Raw genomic sequence first — 17459 nt, 5'->3', positions numbered from 1 at the left:
TAAACTCCTTTAGTGCAAGAAATTCTCTTTATTTTCATCTTCCTCAAAGTGAAACACTGGTTTTTGTTGAAAATGACCTTGTTCTGACCTTTCATCAGTATCCATCCTCGGAAATGTGATGGTCCAGCAGTGTGAACATCTGTTCATACTGGAGTTCAATCATCTTCACTTCAACACACACTAAATAAACAAGTTCATCTGTTCCCTCAAAAACAGCACATATATTATTCAAACATGTACATATGTTCTATCGTGTTTCTACTGGATGTATATAGTTTCTATCGTGTAGACTCATGAATAGAACTGTGGAAGTTCTAAACATGGTGAAAGCGTTTAGACAGAACCACACAAATGGACTCATGATATATGTTTATGAGCTATGACACTGTTGTACTTAGACACAGCACATAAGGAAGAATGGAAGGAACAATGAAATAAAGAAGGAAGGAAGGAAGGAAGGAAGGTATGGATGGAAAGAAAGGAAGGAAGACAGAAAGCTTGTGGTTGTTTTCAGCTCCATCCTCCAGAACACAGACACACACACACACCTGAGTACACACACAATGAGTGCTTGTGATTGTGATGCTAAACGCCTCAGTATTGTAACTCTGCACACGTTTCTTTTCATCCGACTTTGAGAAGAGGATGCACATGGCCCCGCCACTGACGCCCCCCCCCCCCCCCCACACACCACACACACACAGACACACAAAGACAAAAACGACAGATTAAATGTCAAAGGAAGGAAGACCATCTGAAAATGCTGCAAACTAATAAGACACTGTTTATAGTCACTTTCAATGTTTGTTTGTTTGGGATAATACACTACAAAAAATGTACATAAATGCATTAATGTTTATTAAACACAATACAGAAACTCACTCAACTATTCTTGATTACAATTAATACACTCAATTACCACCAAGCTCTGACCATGGGGGACAGAGTCTTTTGTTCCGCTGCACCTTGGGTTCGGAACAGCCTCCCTGCGGAGCTGAAAGAAATACAGAGCCTAGACTCTTTTAAAGCTAAACTGAAAATAATCTATTTAAGAAAGCCTAAAATTGTTGATTTTTTGAGTTTTTGGGATCTGTCCTTTTCTGATGTAGCACCTCTGAGATTCTTTGAATGAAAAGTGTGTTCTCAATAAAATCTATTAACATGGTTATAATTATTATCATTATTATTATTATTTCATTTCAATTGATACCTCCGCCAAGGAGGTTATGTTTTGCCAGGGTTTGTTTGTCTGTCTGTTTGTCTGTTTGTCTGTCCGTTAGTGTGCAACATAACTCAAAAGTTATGGACAGATTTGGATGAAATTTTCAGGGTTTGTTGGAAATGGGATAAGGAAGAAATGATTAAATTTTGGTGGTGATCGGGAGTGGGGGGGGGCCCATTTCCAACAAACCCTGAAAATTTCATCCAAATCTGTCAATAACTTTTTGAGTTATGTTGCACACTACGGACAGACAAACGACGGACAAACAAACAAACAAACCCTGGCTCAAAAACATAACCTCCTTGGCGGAGGTCTGTGCTCTCCGAGTGCTTCTAGTTAGAGCTATGCGTTTAGGTAAAAAAAAAAATTAATCCTAATTTTTTTCATTGTCATGGTACTTTGCAATTATAACCCATTGTTTTCTGTCTGAGCTGAAGACAAAATATAGTTCAAAATATATCATATTTACAATTAAGGTATTACAAGAAGGTTTTCAAAAGAATATCTCAATGTTGTGATTTAGCCATTATTTACAATCTTCAGAAACAAAATCTCAATTCACTGAATTATTCCCATGTCCAGACCTGGTGGGAATATGAGCCACCACTGACTTATGGGATTTATAGAGTAGATTTTCTGATACAGATACTTGGACTAAATGACTTCAAATCAACATGATTATCATTAAAATATACACAGTACAACAATAAAACAGCTATTTCATGACCACAGGTTTGAAATTAAAATCTTTGCACTGATATCAGTTGATTTAAGGGACAAACAAACTCAGCCCAACATGAACTAATAAACAAACAAACAAATAAATATCCAGTATTAAACTGTGAAAACTAAAAACTGTGAAAACTGACCCTCATATCGTGTGAGACCTGAAAATGGGCAAAAAGACAAAAAAAAAAACTTCACTTTTGATGAATGAATGATGTAATTATTGAATGTGTGTCCATTGGACTATCACTGGTCTACAAATAAATGCTTCCAGAATAAAAGTAGTTGAACTTTACCAAATTTGAGTCAATATAAAGAAAAATTAAGTCAAAAGTGCTAGTTCATTGTAGATTCTAAGATACAGTCTTTGGCCAAAATGTGAAATTCGAGACTGAACTGACTGAACATGTGTTCAATAGCATCCGTCTTGTAGCTGAAATAATTCCAGATAACTGATGTTGCTTTTCTTTTTTGCTCCAAGTCTTTGTTTACAGTGATTTTCTCTTGTTCGTTGCTCCTTTTTCAATGTTGTTACCAGTGACTCACTCCAAACTGACTAAGAATGATTGTGATTTGTGGACTGCTACGCGTAGTGTTTGTCACATACCCTTGAAATTAGATGAGAACACATAGAGTTCATTTGCCATCTACATTACAGGACCTGCAATGTGACTATTGCGCACATGTACATCGCGATGATGATGCTCAAACGATTTATTGTACAGCTTTAGTATGAACATACATGCGGAAAGCTTATAATGCATACAGATAACACGCCAGAATTAATGAGAGAATGGGTTTTATTCAAAGGAATGTTTGTCTCTACCAGATCTACCTCAAAATAGTGTCTGCACATTACGATACATTCACTTTTCATGTTCTTTCTAGTGAACATTATAAATCCATTGTATAATGTAGATACACCAACATATGTATTACAACACACCATCATACAGTATATATATTGAAAAACATGAGCTAACCAGCACTTTTTGTGCATTTGTTTTCTGATTTGTTTTATTAAAGTATGTAAGATTTAGCACATTTATGTGCAAATATTTTCTAAGAAATTGTAGAGCAGTGCTATCAACCTTTTCCCAGTGTAAACTGAGCCCTCACCTAAACCCTTTGACCTCTTCTTCTTCCTCTTCTTCTTTTGTTAATTTTCCGTGGACAACCCTGCCTCCCTCTTTGTCCGTGACCATGGGCGAGGAGTTCTTTGTGTGTCTGTGTTGACTTGTGTTTCTCACATTATGGGCATAAACTCGGTCTCTGGTTGATCTCCATCATTCACATCTTTTTAAAATCATGATCATGATTAGGGGTGTAAGAATATATCGGTTCCGCAATACATTGCGATATTTCATTTTGCGATACTGTATCGCTATTCAAAATTATTGTGTTGATATTTTTATAGGTTTCTTTTTTGTGAAGCTCTTTTATTTATATATTCACATGTATTTTGCTCTGTTGTTTGTACTAAAAAAGCAGTATTGTGATACTGCAGGTCATGCATGTAGTTTTTCATCCATTTTCGATCCAGACACAAAACCCTAGATCAGATATCGGTAAAAACATGCCATCCATACAACTGATCCAAGTGCTTATTTCATTCATCACATTACTTCAAGCAGCCGCTGCCTGGGGGGTTCTCCATTACTTTGCTGATCTGTGTCGCACACTTTGTGACGCCACTGTCAAGGCGATGGGCGAGTTGTTCATTGACTGTGCGAAACGTAATTTAGCATGGAGGCTGCTAACAGCAAAGGGTTGGCCATGTGGCAATATTTTACACTTGTCACACCAACTGCTTCCACTGCTACTTGCAGTATCTGTGAAGCGTGTGTTTCAAGAGGTGGCAGCAGCATTGCAAAGTACAACATAACTAAACTTAAAAGTACAGCGAGTATAGCAAAACTAAGGCTAATTAAAGCCGCAAGCGGCATCTAAGGCCCTCGCCACGGGCACGTCCAGTAGAAGTATGTCCATCGTTCAGCAGGTGGCGCTCTAGCACCAAATTTAAATGTCTTCTGATGAATGGGTGTAGGCCTGGGAGATTGACGACTGATTCAAATTTGAGGCAGATCTTGGTTTTATGTCCAAACTAAAGAAATTTTAGTATAAGTAAATCTGTAAGGGGCGCTATGCAGCTAAAATTGAATTTCTTCCTTTGAATGGGTGTAGACCTGCGAGATTTACCACTGAGTCAAATTTGAGCCAAACGCTGTTCGTATGTTTGAATTAATGCAATTTTCGTGAAGGTAAATGTGTAGGGGGCGCTATTTAGCGAAATGTCATTTTCTTGATAAATGGGTGTAGGCCAGGGAGATTGACAACTGATTCAAATTTGAGGCAAATTGGTGTTTGTATGTCTAACGTGAAGGTAATTTGTTAAAGGTAAATTGTAGGGGGTGTTATGGCACCGAATTTCAAATTTTTCTGATAAATGGGTGTAGGCCTGAGAGATAGACATCTGAGTCAAATTTGAGCCAATCGGTGGTTCGTATCCGAACTGAAGCAATTTTAATTTAAAAACAAAAAAAAAAAAATTTAAAATTTTTGTAGGGGGCGCGGTAGTGCAACATTTCAGTTTCTTTTGACAAATAGGTGTAGGCCTGGGACACAGATGTCTGAGTCAAAATTTAAGCCAAATCGGTGTTTGATGTCCGAACTGATGTCATTTTTGTAATGTACATTTGTAGGTGGCGCTAGGGCTGCTCGATATAGAAAAAAAAAAAAAATCACGATTATTTTAGGCAATAATTGAAATCACGATTATTAAAAATGATTATTTGTTAACCTTAAAGTTGTTTATTTTTTTTCTTGCAAACACAATGTAAAATATACTCTTTTAACATAAATAAGCTTTTAACACTAAAATAAAGTATGTTCACTTTTGTATGAAACAAAAAAATCTTTGAATGCAAATAAGTGTACTGTAAATAAATAGTGCACTGTAATTAAACTGCTATAGATTGCCATAGAACTGTAGCAATTTAAAAAAAAAAAAAAAAAAAAAAAGCTCACGTAAAGTGCAAATTATAAATTCAAGTATGTTCAATGTAGTATGAAACAGTAAATTCAGTGGCGTGCGTGAGGTTTCAGTTCAAGCCTTCTGTGTCCATCAGCCATCTAGATACATACGTTAGGGTATACGGGTTAGGTTAGGTTAATACGGGAGTTGCAGCGTAAAGAGATTCGGAAACTGAAGATTGCATTGCGGACGAAGTTGTAGACGGAGTTGTTTTATGGGTTTTAGTTTTTCATGAGATTAGATAAAGGCAGCGGTGGTTAAACTTTAGATGGTTACAAAGGTTTGTTGTGGTTAGCGGTCGGTGCGGACACAACTACGAAACACTGTTTGCACGTGATGTGTTTTTGCTCTTCGTCTTCTTCATCAAACCAAAGTGATTTCAATACAATTGAATTTGACTTGGCTTTTTGTTTACCAGCACTTCTGCTGTGATTCTCCTGCCATTTTTCCAGACCGCTAGGTCCAACTTTCCTCTTGGGGTGGACCTGCCGGCTAGCAGGCAGCAGTAGCTTAGAGGGGGGTGGGGCAGAGCAGCTCATGGTAGCTTGCGTGCGTGTGAATTAAAACGACTCAAAATTAATAATCGTTTTTTCTCGATTATATAATTTTTGTAATCGTTGCGTGTAATAATCGAAATCGTAATTGAATTTCAATTAATTGCACAGCCCTAGGTGGCGCTATAGTGCGAATTTCAATTTCTTTCAATAAATGGGTGTAGGCCTGGGAGATGGACGTCTGAGTCAAATTTCAGCCAAATCGGTGTTTGTATGTCTGAGCTGAAGCAATTTTTGTGATGGCAAATTTTCGAAAAACTTCGCAAAGTTTGTAAACTCGTCGCACAAAAACGGTGACACCGATTCAAAAAATTTGGATAACTTTTGATGTCCCACTTCTCTAGATACTGTACACCGATTTTGAGCTCATTCGGCCAACGACTTAGTAGGAGATAGTTAAAATACAACGTAAGTGAAAACGCTGACTCAGCATTTTGGAAATTTCATCCATATGGCCGACTAAGGGTTGGTTTAGGGGCGTGGCCATAATAATATTTTTTGTCTGTCTCCTCATGATGAATCTGTGTACCGATTTCGTGGCTCTACAACAAACTTTATGTTGGACGAGCTCCCTTTGGCGCAATGCATTTCCACTTTTCAAGGGGGGCGCTGCCGCAACATTTCTCTACCGACCTCTACGAAACCTATATGTAAATTCAATTTCTCGCACTTCTGAATTTTGGGCAAAATTTGGTGAGTTTTCGTAAATGTTCAGAGGGTCAAATTGAGCTCAAAGAGCAGGAGAAAAATAGAATCTGAGCACAAGAACAATATAGCCGTTTCTATGGCAACCACATAGTTGGCCTTATTTGAAAGCTCTCGAGCTCCCCCACATGTCTGTGGGGTCAGATGTCACGTGTCATGCACTTACACACAAGTGACTGACCCCGAGTGGGCGTGGCCCATTGACTCCCATTCATTCTGAGCAGGTGTAAATATGCGATTTGTGCACATGTCATGTACATTGTCGGAAAGGTCTCAGTGCTGTGAATGTGAATATGTGTGAGAGTGGCGACAGTGGCGAAAGGCGACCGCGTCACTGGCGATTTCATCCCCATGCGCCCACTGCAGAGTCAATAGGCCCTGCGCCGGCTTTACTCGGCTCGGGCCTAATGAGCCAAAGCAGTTAACTTTAACAAGTGCAGTGTATTATGCGCAAGTTATGTACCTGTGATTTGCATGGTTAATTTTCAAAAAGCACAGCCAAAACATAAAGGTGCACAGCTTGCTCAAAGCCATGCCAATTATCAGTATATTGTTGTCTTACCTTGTCACGGGTATTACCATGTCGAAATGCAAGCGGTTAGACTATTAGAATGTTTCTCAACGGGGGTGGTACCCTGCGTAAAGACTCCATTTATTCTATCTTATTTAAAGGGTAAATTAAACTGGATTTATGATCCTTTTTGCACTAAAAGTTTCTTAACAGTGATAGCCACTATAGCTGCTATACCTCTGGTTAACTGAGAAGGTAAATATGTTTTATGATTGACATTACACTACCACACACACACTGATATTACCTTAATTAATCACCAATTTCTTTCTCACTGTGCATAATAAAAGTGAATTTAACAGTAGTATCGGATCGGCCGGTATCGGTAGGCCTATTGGCAGATATCGGCAGTCCTGGTATCGGATCGGTATCAGAGCTCAAAATATGGATTGGTACATTCCTAGTCCTGTTCTGATCAATAAAAATTTGTTGAGTATTTGTGCAATAAAATTTTTTCAGGGAATAATCCTTAAAAAAAAAAAGAAACAAACAAACAAAAAAATTATCATCTTATTAACAGTATCGTGATATATCGCAGTATATTGTATCGTGATCCTAGTATGTGATTTGCATCATATCACCAGATGCTTGCAGATACACACCTCTAATCACAATTCACCATGTGAACTGTGATCTTTCCCTCTGTTTTGAAATGTAGTGGAAACAGCAGACAGAAATCTATTTATCCAAAAATAATACCCAGTATTTAGAATTCAGTCAAAAAAAACCCATAAATGCACCACACAGGACTTTTTTATTAGGTGAATTACAGGCTGGTGCAAAACCTTTTGGGGGCACCCATTGGCTGAAAGTGACATACCATCACTGTTTCCAGGTGATCAGTGCAAGTAAACAAAAAACAGTCAGTGAGACAGATTGAGTTAAGCAGGGGTTATCAAACATGCAGAGTGCCAAAACCGGCCTGCAAAATGAATTTACAAAGTGGCAAAAATTACTAGCATAGTAACAGAATAACCTATAAATATATGAAAACTACAAAATTTTCTTTGTTTTGGTGGTAATAACATTTAATTATGAAAAGATTACATTTCCAAACTATCCTTTCACAATAAAAATGAATAAACCTGAAATGCCAAAAGAAAATTAAAATATTCTGCCTATTACTAAATGTTTTGTGTATAAATGTATGTATAAATGATAAGTAGAGGCATAATTTCAGACAAATTTTAGTTTTCTTTTTTGTGAAATGATAGTTTGTAAATGGAAATATTTGCATAATTTTATGTTTTTTATTGCACTAGAACAAAAAGAAAAACTTGGAGTTCACATTACTCATAGGTTATTATGTTATTATTTTACTGATCCGCCCCACTTAAGACCAAATTGGGCTGAATGCGACCTCTGAAAGAAAATGAGTTTGACATCATGGAGTTAAAGGACATGTTCAAGAAGCAAACTATGGCTAGAAATTTAGAGTTAAGGGGTGTATATGGTTACCTTTTGGATATGATAATGCAAGGGGTCAAACTCATTATAGTTCAGGTTCCACATTCAGACCAATATGAGCTCAACTGAGCCTGACCAGTAAAATAACAGTGAAAGAAGTAAAATTACATTATGAAAATGTTTACAACAAAATCTTCAGAAAAATAAGTGCAATTTTATCATTTACACATGTACATTAAAACTTACAGATCACAATGGATCTACAAATACACAAAACATTTAATAACAGACAGAATATTGGTACAATTACATTTAATCAGATTAAGATATTTCATTTTGTTCATATTTGTTCAAGTTATTCAGATTTGTTGTGTAAAGGTAATTTGTGTCATTATTTATAGATTATTCTGTTATTATTGTACTGGTCTGATCCACTTTAGATCATATTGGTCTGAAAGTGGAACCTGAACTAAAATGATTTTAACATCATTGATTGTTAATATCTTCAGTGTAATTTTTGTATTTCACAAATTCATCCCAGGGGCCGGTGTCATATAGAATTCTGACCCCATGGAAATCTATATAGAAATGTGACAAGTGGGTCAATTTTCTAGTATAGAAAACTGACCCAACCCATAGAATTTTGACCACTTAATTGTACTGTATGTTAATAAAAATGTTCTAATACATTTCTATATCATAATAAGCTTAAATATATGCATATAATTTGAATTTTTCACAATAAACTACTAAATTAATTCATTCATATAGCCATTGAAATCATTGTTTTATGTATTAAATTTCTAATATATATATTACTTTAGTAATATTTGTAACAAAAACTATGTAACACTGAATGGGTGAAAACAGATTGCAGCAAAGGTTATGGGATTTGAATCAATAACAGTTTTTTGAGAAAATAACAGGTGATTCCCAGATATATTTGTAATATCATGTGCTTGTACATTTGTGCAATGCATGATTGTTAATACATTTTTGTGCATTACATAACATGTTTTGTGTTTATATATATGCTAAATATTTTTTTATTTATTTATTCATTTATTTATGTTTTAATAAATTGGGTGATTTATTGTGGGTGGGTCACTTTTCCATAAGGGGGGGGGGTCAGAATTCTATAATAGAAAACTGACCTGTGAGTCACTTTTCCATAGAGGTCACTTTTCTATCAGAAACCGGACTGGACCCTTTGGCGGGCTGGTTTTGGCCCACGGGCCATATGTTGTGAACCTGTGCAGTACTGTGTCATCTTAGACTGGTGTCTGCTGCATGGGGTCAGTCATGGGACCAGTCCATCTCAGCCCAGGAAATGGGAAAATACAATCAGTCTGGGTCAGTACCGGTGCTGGAACAGTATTTAGGTTAAGGTTAAAGTAAGATTAAGGTTAAAGTAAGTAAGGTTAAGGTTATCAGTCCAGTAAATTACCCTAAAGTGGTGGAAACATGATTTTTTACACAGTGAAATAAGGAAAATTAGGCCTGTAATGGTACACAAAAATTTTCAGTTCGGTACGTTTCGGTTTGAAAGCCACGGTTCGTTTTTTTTTTTTTGGTTCGGTACGGGAAGAAGAAAATCCCTCAAAATGTCTGTAATGCATTTATGAATTTTGGACATTTTTCCCCACAGAGCGAGCGAGCGAGAGAGAGAGAGCGAGAAGAGAGAGGAGCGAGAGAGAGAGAGAGAGAGAGAGAGAGAGAGAGAGAGAGAGAGAGAGAAGAGAGAGAGAGAGGAGGAGGAGAGCTAGTGTAAGTGTTTTAGAACTACCGTAGTTCATAGGTTGACAACATTCGTTTTATCAACGTCTCTTTCACCGGGACCTAATGTGATCCCAAACGGGACTATAATGATGGTGGAGGGTCTTCAATCTCTTCCTTCCAGGTTCATATCATATTTTTTGTTTTTTTTAACCTTATATCAGCTGCTGTTTTGTATTTCAGGTCAATGTGTGCTCCTTCAATATGTCCGTGTGGAACTTGCTTGAATTTAAAGTTCCGCATCGAACAACGTCTTTCGTTCCTTTTTCTTTTTCTCAACATACTGTGCCGTTTCGGTACAGCTGTGCACCGAATCGAACAGGTGTGTACTGAAACGGTTCAGTTCGGTATGTGTACCGTTACAGGCCTAGTATTTATGGATTTGTGAATCCTTTTGAAGCTCATCATAGTAGATCATAATCTGATCTCTTTCCATAAATAAATAAACTTTAGACATAGAGAGAATAACAGTTAAAATAATTACGGTGGAGAAACACATCATGAAGGCCTTAACGTCATTAAAACCGTTTATACCAGTATTGTATAAAGGACATGGGCACAGAGTTGGATATGATTGTGTATTGTTTAGGAGGGGTTTAGAAAAGTTCATTTTAGTTCATTTTGTCTCAAATAACAAGACGTGTCTTGTTGTCTGACTGAAATGTAATGGAAATGTTTTTGTTAAATCATTATCAACAGTCAAAGCCTACATTCAGACAGCAGGTCTTAATGCACAATTCAGATTTTTTGGTGAAATCTGATATTCTATATTCATTCATATCACACATTAAATGCGACTTCTGTCAGTTTTGAGTATGAACTGAATGCGATCCTGATGTGACCCGTATGCGCAAAACAGATCCTGACATGTGACCATGCAGGCACACACTTTGTTTACAGAAGTAAATATGTTTTTACCGCCACTCCTCCTCATGGGACACAGAATTGTGACATTTGTCACATTTCAGCGACGTAAAGATAGGATAAATGTGACCTGGCCGTTCAGACTGAAGTCGCATTTCAAAATATTGGATATGTATTGGATTTAGGACCTCATATGAAAGTGGCCTGGGTCAAATTTGAAAAAAAAAAAAAATTTGTGCTGTTCAAACTGTCTTTAACAGATCGGATACAGGTCACATATAGCTAGTACTGCACGATTTTGGCAAAAAAAAAAAAATCCAGATTTTTTCCTCTAAAAACTCGATTTTCGATTTCGATTTTTGGGTAAAACTAGAAAAGACAACAGAAGTCAGCATGTCATTTTCGTGAGCAGCCCACAATGCAAGGCACCGCTCCCTACCTCAAATCTGTGATGGTATCATGTGATGAACCCACAGTTTTTTGTTTTTTTTTCTCTTCATTAAATCTTTAAAATGAAGTAGAGTATACAAACAATGTATACAACAAGAAAATAACATAAGTTTGTCAGGAGGAATACTCGTACACTACAATAAAATGTCCAAATCAGAGCAAGCCTTTTTGTTTCCAGATTTATCTAACAGTTTTAAATAAAGTTCAGCATCTTACAAAAAATAGATACTATTTGATTTTGTGTTACAGAACTTACATTTGTGAATGAAAAATTTAGCAAGTAAGAGGACTAAATTAATTATTTAAAAAAAGGAAAAAAAAAAAAAGGGGGGGGGGGGTTTCCCTTTTTGGGGTATCTGGGCCCACAGAAGTGATACCAATGTAAGTCAGTGACAGGTATCAGTCGTGCGTGCGTGGACCACATTAATATGAATGATCCCCATGTGGTTCTATTTAAACTGGGGGATCCATGCGTGGAACAGACTGACCCAGGACACGCTGGAGGGATTCTATCTGTGGAGCTGCTGGATGTGTGTGGGCAGAGGGCTGTCTGGGCTCCTCTGCTGAGGCTGATGACACCGAGACCTGGACCCGGTTCGGAAGAAGACAGTACGGTACGGATCCGGGACAACGGAAGATGAATGATCCGCATGCAGTTATATTTCAGTTGCGGGATCCATGCGTGAAGCCACGGCTTACATTGCTATAAGTACTGCGGGTTCATTAACAGATTTAACGTCCGTGGTCATTACACGGACTTCTGTGACAGACCGCTGTTACAGGAAGAGCCTATGGTAGTCCGCGGGCACGCAGAGGCGCGCAGCCCAGAGGCACGAGAGAGATGAAATCGATTTTACGATTTCCCTTTCTTAAAAATCATCCCAATTAAAAAATCCGATTTCGATTTAAAATCGATTAATCATGCAGCCCTACATATGGCCAAAAAAAAATCAGATTTGGGTCACATTTGCCTGCAGTCTGAACGCAGCCAAAGTGTCCAGAACAACTTTATAAAAGGGACTCACTGTCGGATCTGAAGGTGACGGACAATCTGCGACCTCCATCTAAACCACCTGACTGCACCTGAGAGAGAGATAAAGGGGGGGAGAGAGAGAGAGAGAGAGAGAGAGAGAGAGAGAGAGAGAGAGAGAGAAGGAGTTAAAATAGGATTGACCTGGATGTTCCTCTCGACTTCATTCAGCACAAACAGATTTGGTAACACCTGAAGAACAGACAGATATGACAATGGGACAATATCACATCCCCATGGGATCATGTCAGTTGCTCAGAATCCCATTCTCTGTGTCCCTAGCATCCGTTTACAGTGCTGTAGCTCAAAAGCTTTAAAAGATGTGCCAATAAAGATGGTGAGAAGATGTTTAGTATTAACATATTTTCATGGTGCCTTAAAGGTGCGGGAGACTTTTGTGACCAATTTTTCATCAAATCTGTAAAACCTCAGTCATAGCCTATGTATCACGAATCTGTAAATCTTTCTGTGATTACTCACCTGAATCTCTTGCATCACAGTGAACAATTTCGAAGTGCCATCCACCATAAACAAAACATGTTTACAAACGGAGCTGGGAGCTGGGAGTGACGTGCATTGTGGGAAACGAAGGTTGGGACAGCCGCCTGCAGTGGCAGCAGCCATGCAACCATATGATATTATATGGAAGAAACAAACATGACGCGGAAATGGCTGAAACGCGGAAATAGCTGGAGGAATATACATAGAGGGAAGGGAGCTCCTGCCGTTTCCACATCAGGTCTGTAGCAGCTGCCGCTGCTAGGCGGCTGTGCGAACCTCTGTTTCCCACAATGCACATCTCGACAAAATTCCGAAGAGGCCCGAGTTACCTCCTGGCTCTGTTTGTAAACACATGGTTTGTTTATGGTGGATGGCACTTCGAAATTGTTAACCGTGATGCACAATATTCAGGTGAGTAATCACAGAAAGACTTACAGATTCGTGATACTATATGTTATGACTGAGATTTTACAGATTTGATGAAAAATTCATCACAAAAGTCTCCCGCAGCTTTAAACTGTCACATGGTTTAGTGCAGTGTTTCTCAAACTGTGGGGCAGGCCCCCTACGAAAAGGCGTGAAGGCTTGCCAGTGGGAGCATGGGATCACTCCTGGGTGTTTTTTTAATTCTCAGGTTAGAATATGCAGCAGGTGGAACTAATGTTTTAGTGTTGCAGCACCCTGGATTCATTTTAGGGATGTACAACAAACAAACCTACTGCCATGGGGATCTGTCACTAGACTAGACAATGAGTTTAGGTTTGGAGAATGGACAAGGATTGGACTGGAAAAGAAAAATGTGCAATGTTTCTGTTTTGGCCCAGTTTGTACTTTAATGTTCTGAGATGTGCAATGGAAATGGGCTCATTGCAGCCACTGATGTTGTTAAAATGTTCATCTTTGTTGCCAAAATTTGTTTGCTGTTCTAAAAAAAAGTAACTTCATTGTCCTAGTTGTAAGATAATTGCACATTTCTTATTTGGAAAAATACTGTCTCAAGGAGCAGTCTTGTTGAGTTTATTTTTTGTATTGTTTTTTGTTTGAACAAAAAAAAAATAAAATTCAAGGAAAAACAAAAAGTATTGTTACAATATTGATGTTTCTTTCAATAAAAGTTATAATTGCACCACTGTTACAATGTTGTTAGGGTTGAGGGGGTCTGGATATTTTTTATCCTCCAAAGGGGGGCCCGACAGAAAAAGAGAACCACTGATTCAGTGAAAGAGAAAAAAAATAGGACCAATGGCCCTGTAGCTTACCGGCCAAATTAAAAGCTTTGGGAAATGTATCCAGATACCATTTATTATCACCCAGTCATGTGTATTTATTATATTACAGAAATAGCCCATGTTTTGGTCATATTCCAATCAGATCTGTAAAAAAAATTCCAATTCCAACTTGATATCGTTGATACTTACTGATTTATTGTATCAATCCACTTCCTATCTCTTATAATGGGGAAATTTTGCAAAGTCGCATCCAAACCCAGAATCAGATCCAGATCGAAATAATTTCAATACCTTGTGTTGACATCATCATAAAGAAGCTGTATACCAAGTTTGAAGTCAATCAGAACTGTAGTTTCGGAGAAGAAGACGATTGAAATGTTTTCCCCATAAGAGCCCATGTTAAATTTTCTGTAAGTTCCCGGATCCAGAAGAAGATCCTGATCAGCATGTGGCCATTATGTTTTGGTCATCTCCCCATCAGGGCTGGACTGTAGAAATTTCAACTTGATATCATTTATATTTACTGAGTTATTGCATTGATCCACTTCCTATCTCTTATAATGGGGACATTTTTCAAAGTCATACCAAATCCAGAATCAGATCCGGATCCAAATAATTTCACTAACTTTTGTTGACATCATCATAAAGAAACTGTACACTAAGTTTGAAGTCAATCGGAATTGTAGTTTCGGAGAAGAAGACGACTGAAATTTTTGCAACGGACGACGGAAGACAGACATCGACAGACGACGCCGACGGACGCCGCATGATGACAATAGCTTACGGCCTGTCGGCCGGTAAGCTAAAAAGAACATTCAGTTTATCAACTTGCACAGCTTTTACACAAAAACACACACAGCTGAGACCATTGGAAACTTTAGTAAATTAAGATGTTAATTTAATCTATTTCAGACTGAAGAGATGCTACTTACTATGTATGTATTAACCATTAAAGACCAACAGCTGTTTTCATCAAAACATCCAAATGATTTTTTTGTCTATCCCAAGTGATTTATTGCCATTTATTAAATTAACCTTTGCATTTTGCATTTTTCAGTAAAAATCTGGTATTTTCCTGTATTTCATTTAGTGATTTAGTGTACGTGTTCATTAAAGCTCAGAGTAAATTCAAAGGTTATTATATCAAAACAGAAAAAAATGAGTGAAAAAGTGCCTTTTTCAGTCCAATCTCTCATTAGACTATCTGAACATAAACCCAGTGTGTCTATCCACTGTCACTGATCCAACTCCATGGGTTTTACTGGTGAATCAGTGTTGTAGAAGATGCCATTTTGTTACCTATTTTATTCTTTTTTCTTCAATTTTGTACAGTTTGTGGCTTATTTTCTTAATGTCACTCATTATTTTGTTGGCTTCTTATTAATGTCCTGGTGTCCTTTAACATGGCTAAAGGGAACACACTTCACTGTGGCTTCAGCAGCAGGTTTACAGTTGGGAGTGTGTGTTTTCATGTTGCTGTAAGACTAATTAGACAGACACCCCACTGTGTGTGTGTGTTATACAGAAGGTGAACATGAAAACAAGGGCAGAGCTATAAAAGTGTCCTGCTGAAACACGCCTCAGTGTCAGAATCTGTGCCCTGCTTATTAACAAACCCCACACAAACACCCACTTTAGCGCACATACGTGGTTTCACACCATTAATCTAAAAACCTGGATCCATCTTTGCTTCTGTAGCAGTTATATAATTATGCAGCAAAGCAGAGATTAAAAGAGCATTTAGGAAAAAAGTGAGTGTATGTTTAGTCTGTTTGAAGATAATCAGAGAGAAATCACAGAAACACAAAGACCAGAAAATTTGCTTGGTGCATGGGTCAACAGAAGTTTCCTACTTCCAATCCCAAGTGTTTGCTTGTTAACTTCCAGTCTGGCGCTAGCTTGCAAGATAGCAAGGTTTTACACGAGGTGCCTCCAAGATTTCCCTAAGATATCAATTATTGATGTTCATCAGCTGGTTCAAACTGGGAGCTCTGCCCCCAGGAGTAAACACGAGAAAGGATATAAGACGTACATTTCCTCTTATAACAACTATGAAGGTATGTTATAACTTTATGGCACAGCACTTGGGTAGCTAAGGTAGCCAGCTAGGGCTGTTTCACTATCTTTAGTGCTTAAGATACAAGCATTTATTAATTCACTAACCTATTTAACAGTGTTAAAGCAGGATTATCAATCGACAGTTTTAGAAATAAATATGATTACTGTTTTTATAGCATAACATGGCACTTGATACCCATTCCAGCTGAAGAGAACGGGTATTGCTCCCTTCTGTAGTCATCTCAGCCCCCAGCAGTCACAATAAAATCTGTGGCATTAAAATGCCTACAACAAACCCAGGTGTTTTTGGCAGGGCTGAAGTTATCCCTCTGGATCTTCGTCAGCCACTCAGCCACAGGGTCAACAGGGAACAAATCAAAATTAATTTCATTGCTGTAACATGAAGAATTTGTGCATAAAAGCACACAACAGGGGACAGCTGACGTTCCAACCCCTTGAAAAGCAAGTTGCTCTTCTTGGACTCTTAACATATTCATGGTAAACCAAGGCAAACATGAACGAATGAATGACTGAATGAGTGAAAGTCGCTGGTATCCCATTCTAGCTGTCAAACTGCCTAACCCGGAAATTTTCAGTGGAAGCACATGCCCACACACTCAGCATCAGAACGTAACTAGACGCCATACTGTGCACGTAGCAAATACCAACTGGTAAGAACCCTGTGATAAAATGACCAACGCAGGAGGAGAAACCGAAGTATTTACTGCCTGGTTAAGGTATTTCCCCCTTCATGAGAACTGGCTGTTGGGTAGTGGTCTGGTCAGTCATGTGACCTTTGATTGACAGCTAACTCCACTGTTGAGCCTATTATGTTTATTACATAAAACTAGCTAATTAAGTTTAGTGGTACCTCACTACAACCAGGGCTGTCTTAACACATGGGCCTGTTGGGCACAATTCCAACACCAGGGACCTTTCTCTATACATTCTCCCCGTGTTTGCGTGGGTTCTCTCCAGGTACTCTGGCTTCCTCCCACTATCCAAAGACATACACTAATAAACTAATTGGTTAATCTAAACTGTACATAGGTGTGAGAGTGATTGGTTGTTCATTTTTATATGTCAGCCCTGTGATGAACTGGAGGAATGTCCAGGGTGAACCCCACCTTCACCCATAGGTAGCTGGGATAGGCTCTGCCCCCATGACTCTCTGGAGGATAAAGCAGTTCATAAGATGACTGACCCATCAAAGGCCTAAAGTTACTTCACTAATTGCTAATTTAAGTTCTTTTCTGCTTTTTAAAATTATTTTTCAAAATTTATTTTGTACTCGACTCTTTCCATTATTTTATGTAGATTTTCTTATTTTAT

At 38.1% G+C, this 17459-nt stretch overlaps 1 protein-coding gene across 1 annotated transcript in view; it reads right to left on the bottom strand.

The window, feature by feature from the left end:
• LOC115419600 (interleukin-17 receptor D-like) overlaps nucleotides 1–17459 on the bottom strand; it is a 92228-nt gene that overhangs the window by 47625 nt on the left and 27144 nt on the right. The window contains 1 exon segment of the mRNA XM_030134496.1: nucleotides 12335–12392. Coding sequence (XP_029990356.1) covers nucleotides 12335–12392 — 58 coding nt within the window.

The sequence above is a fragment of the Sphaeramia orbicularis genome, chromosome 5 (assembly GCF_902148855.1).
Source record: "Sphaeramia orbicularis chromosome 5, fSphaOr1.1, whole genome shotgun sequence".
NCBI classification, from domain to species: Eukaryota; Metazoa; Chordata; class Actinopteri; order Kurtiformes; family Apogonidae; genus Sphaeramia; species Sphaeramia orbicularis.
Note: the sequence above shows the minus strand (reverse complement) of the source record. Positions and strands in the feature narration are given on the sequence as shown.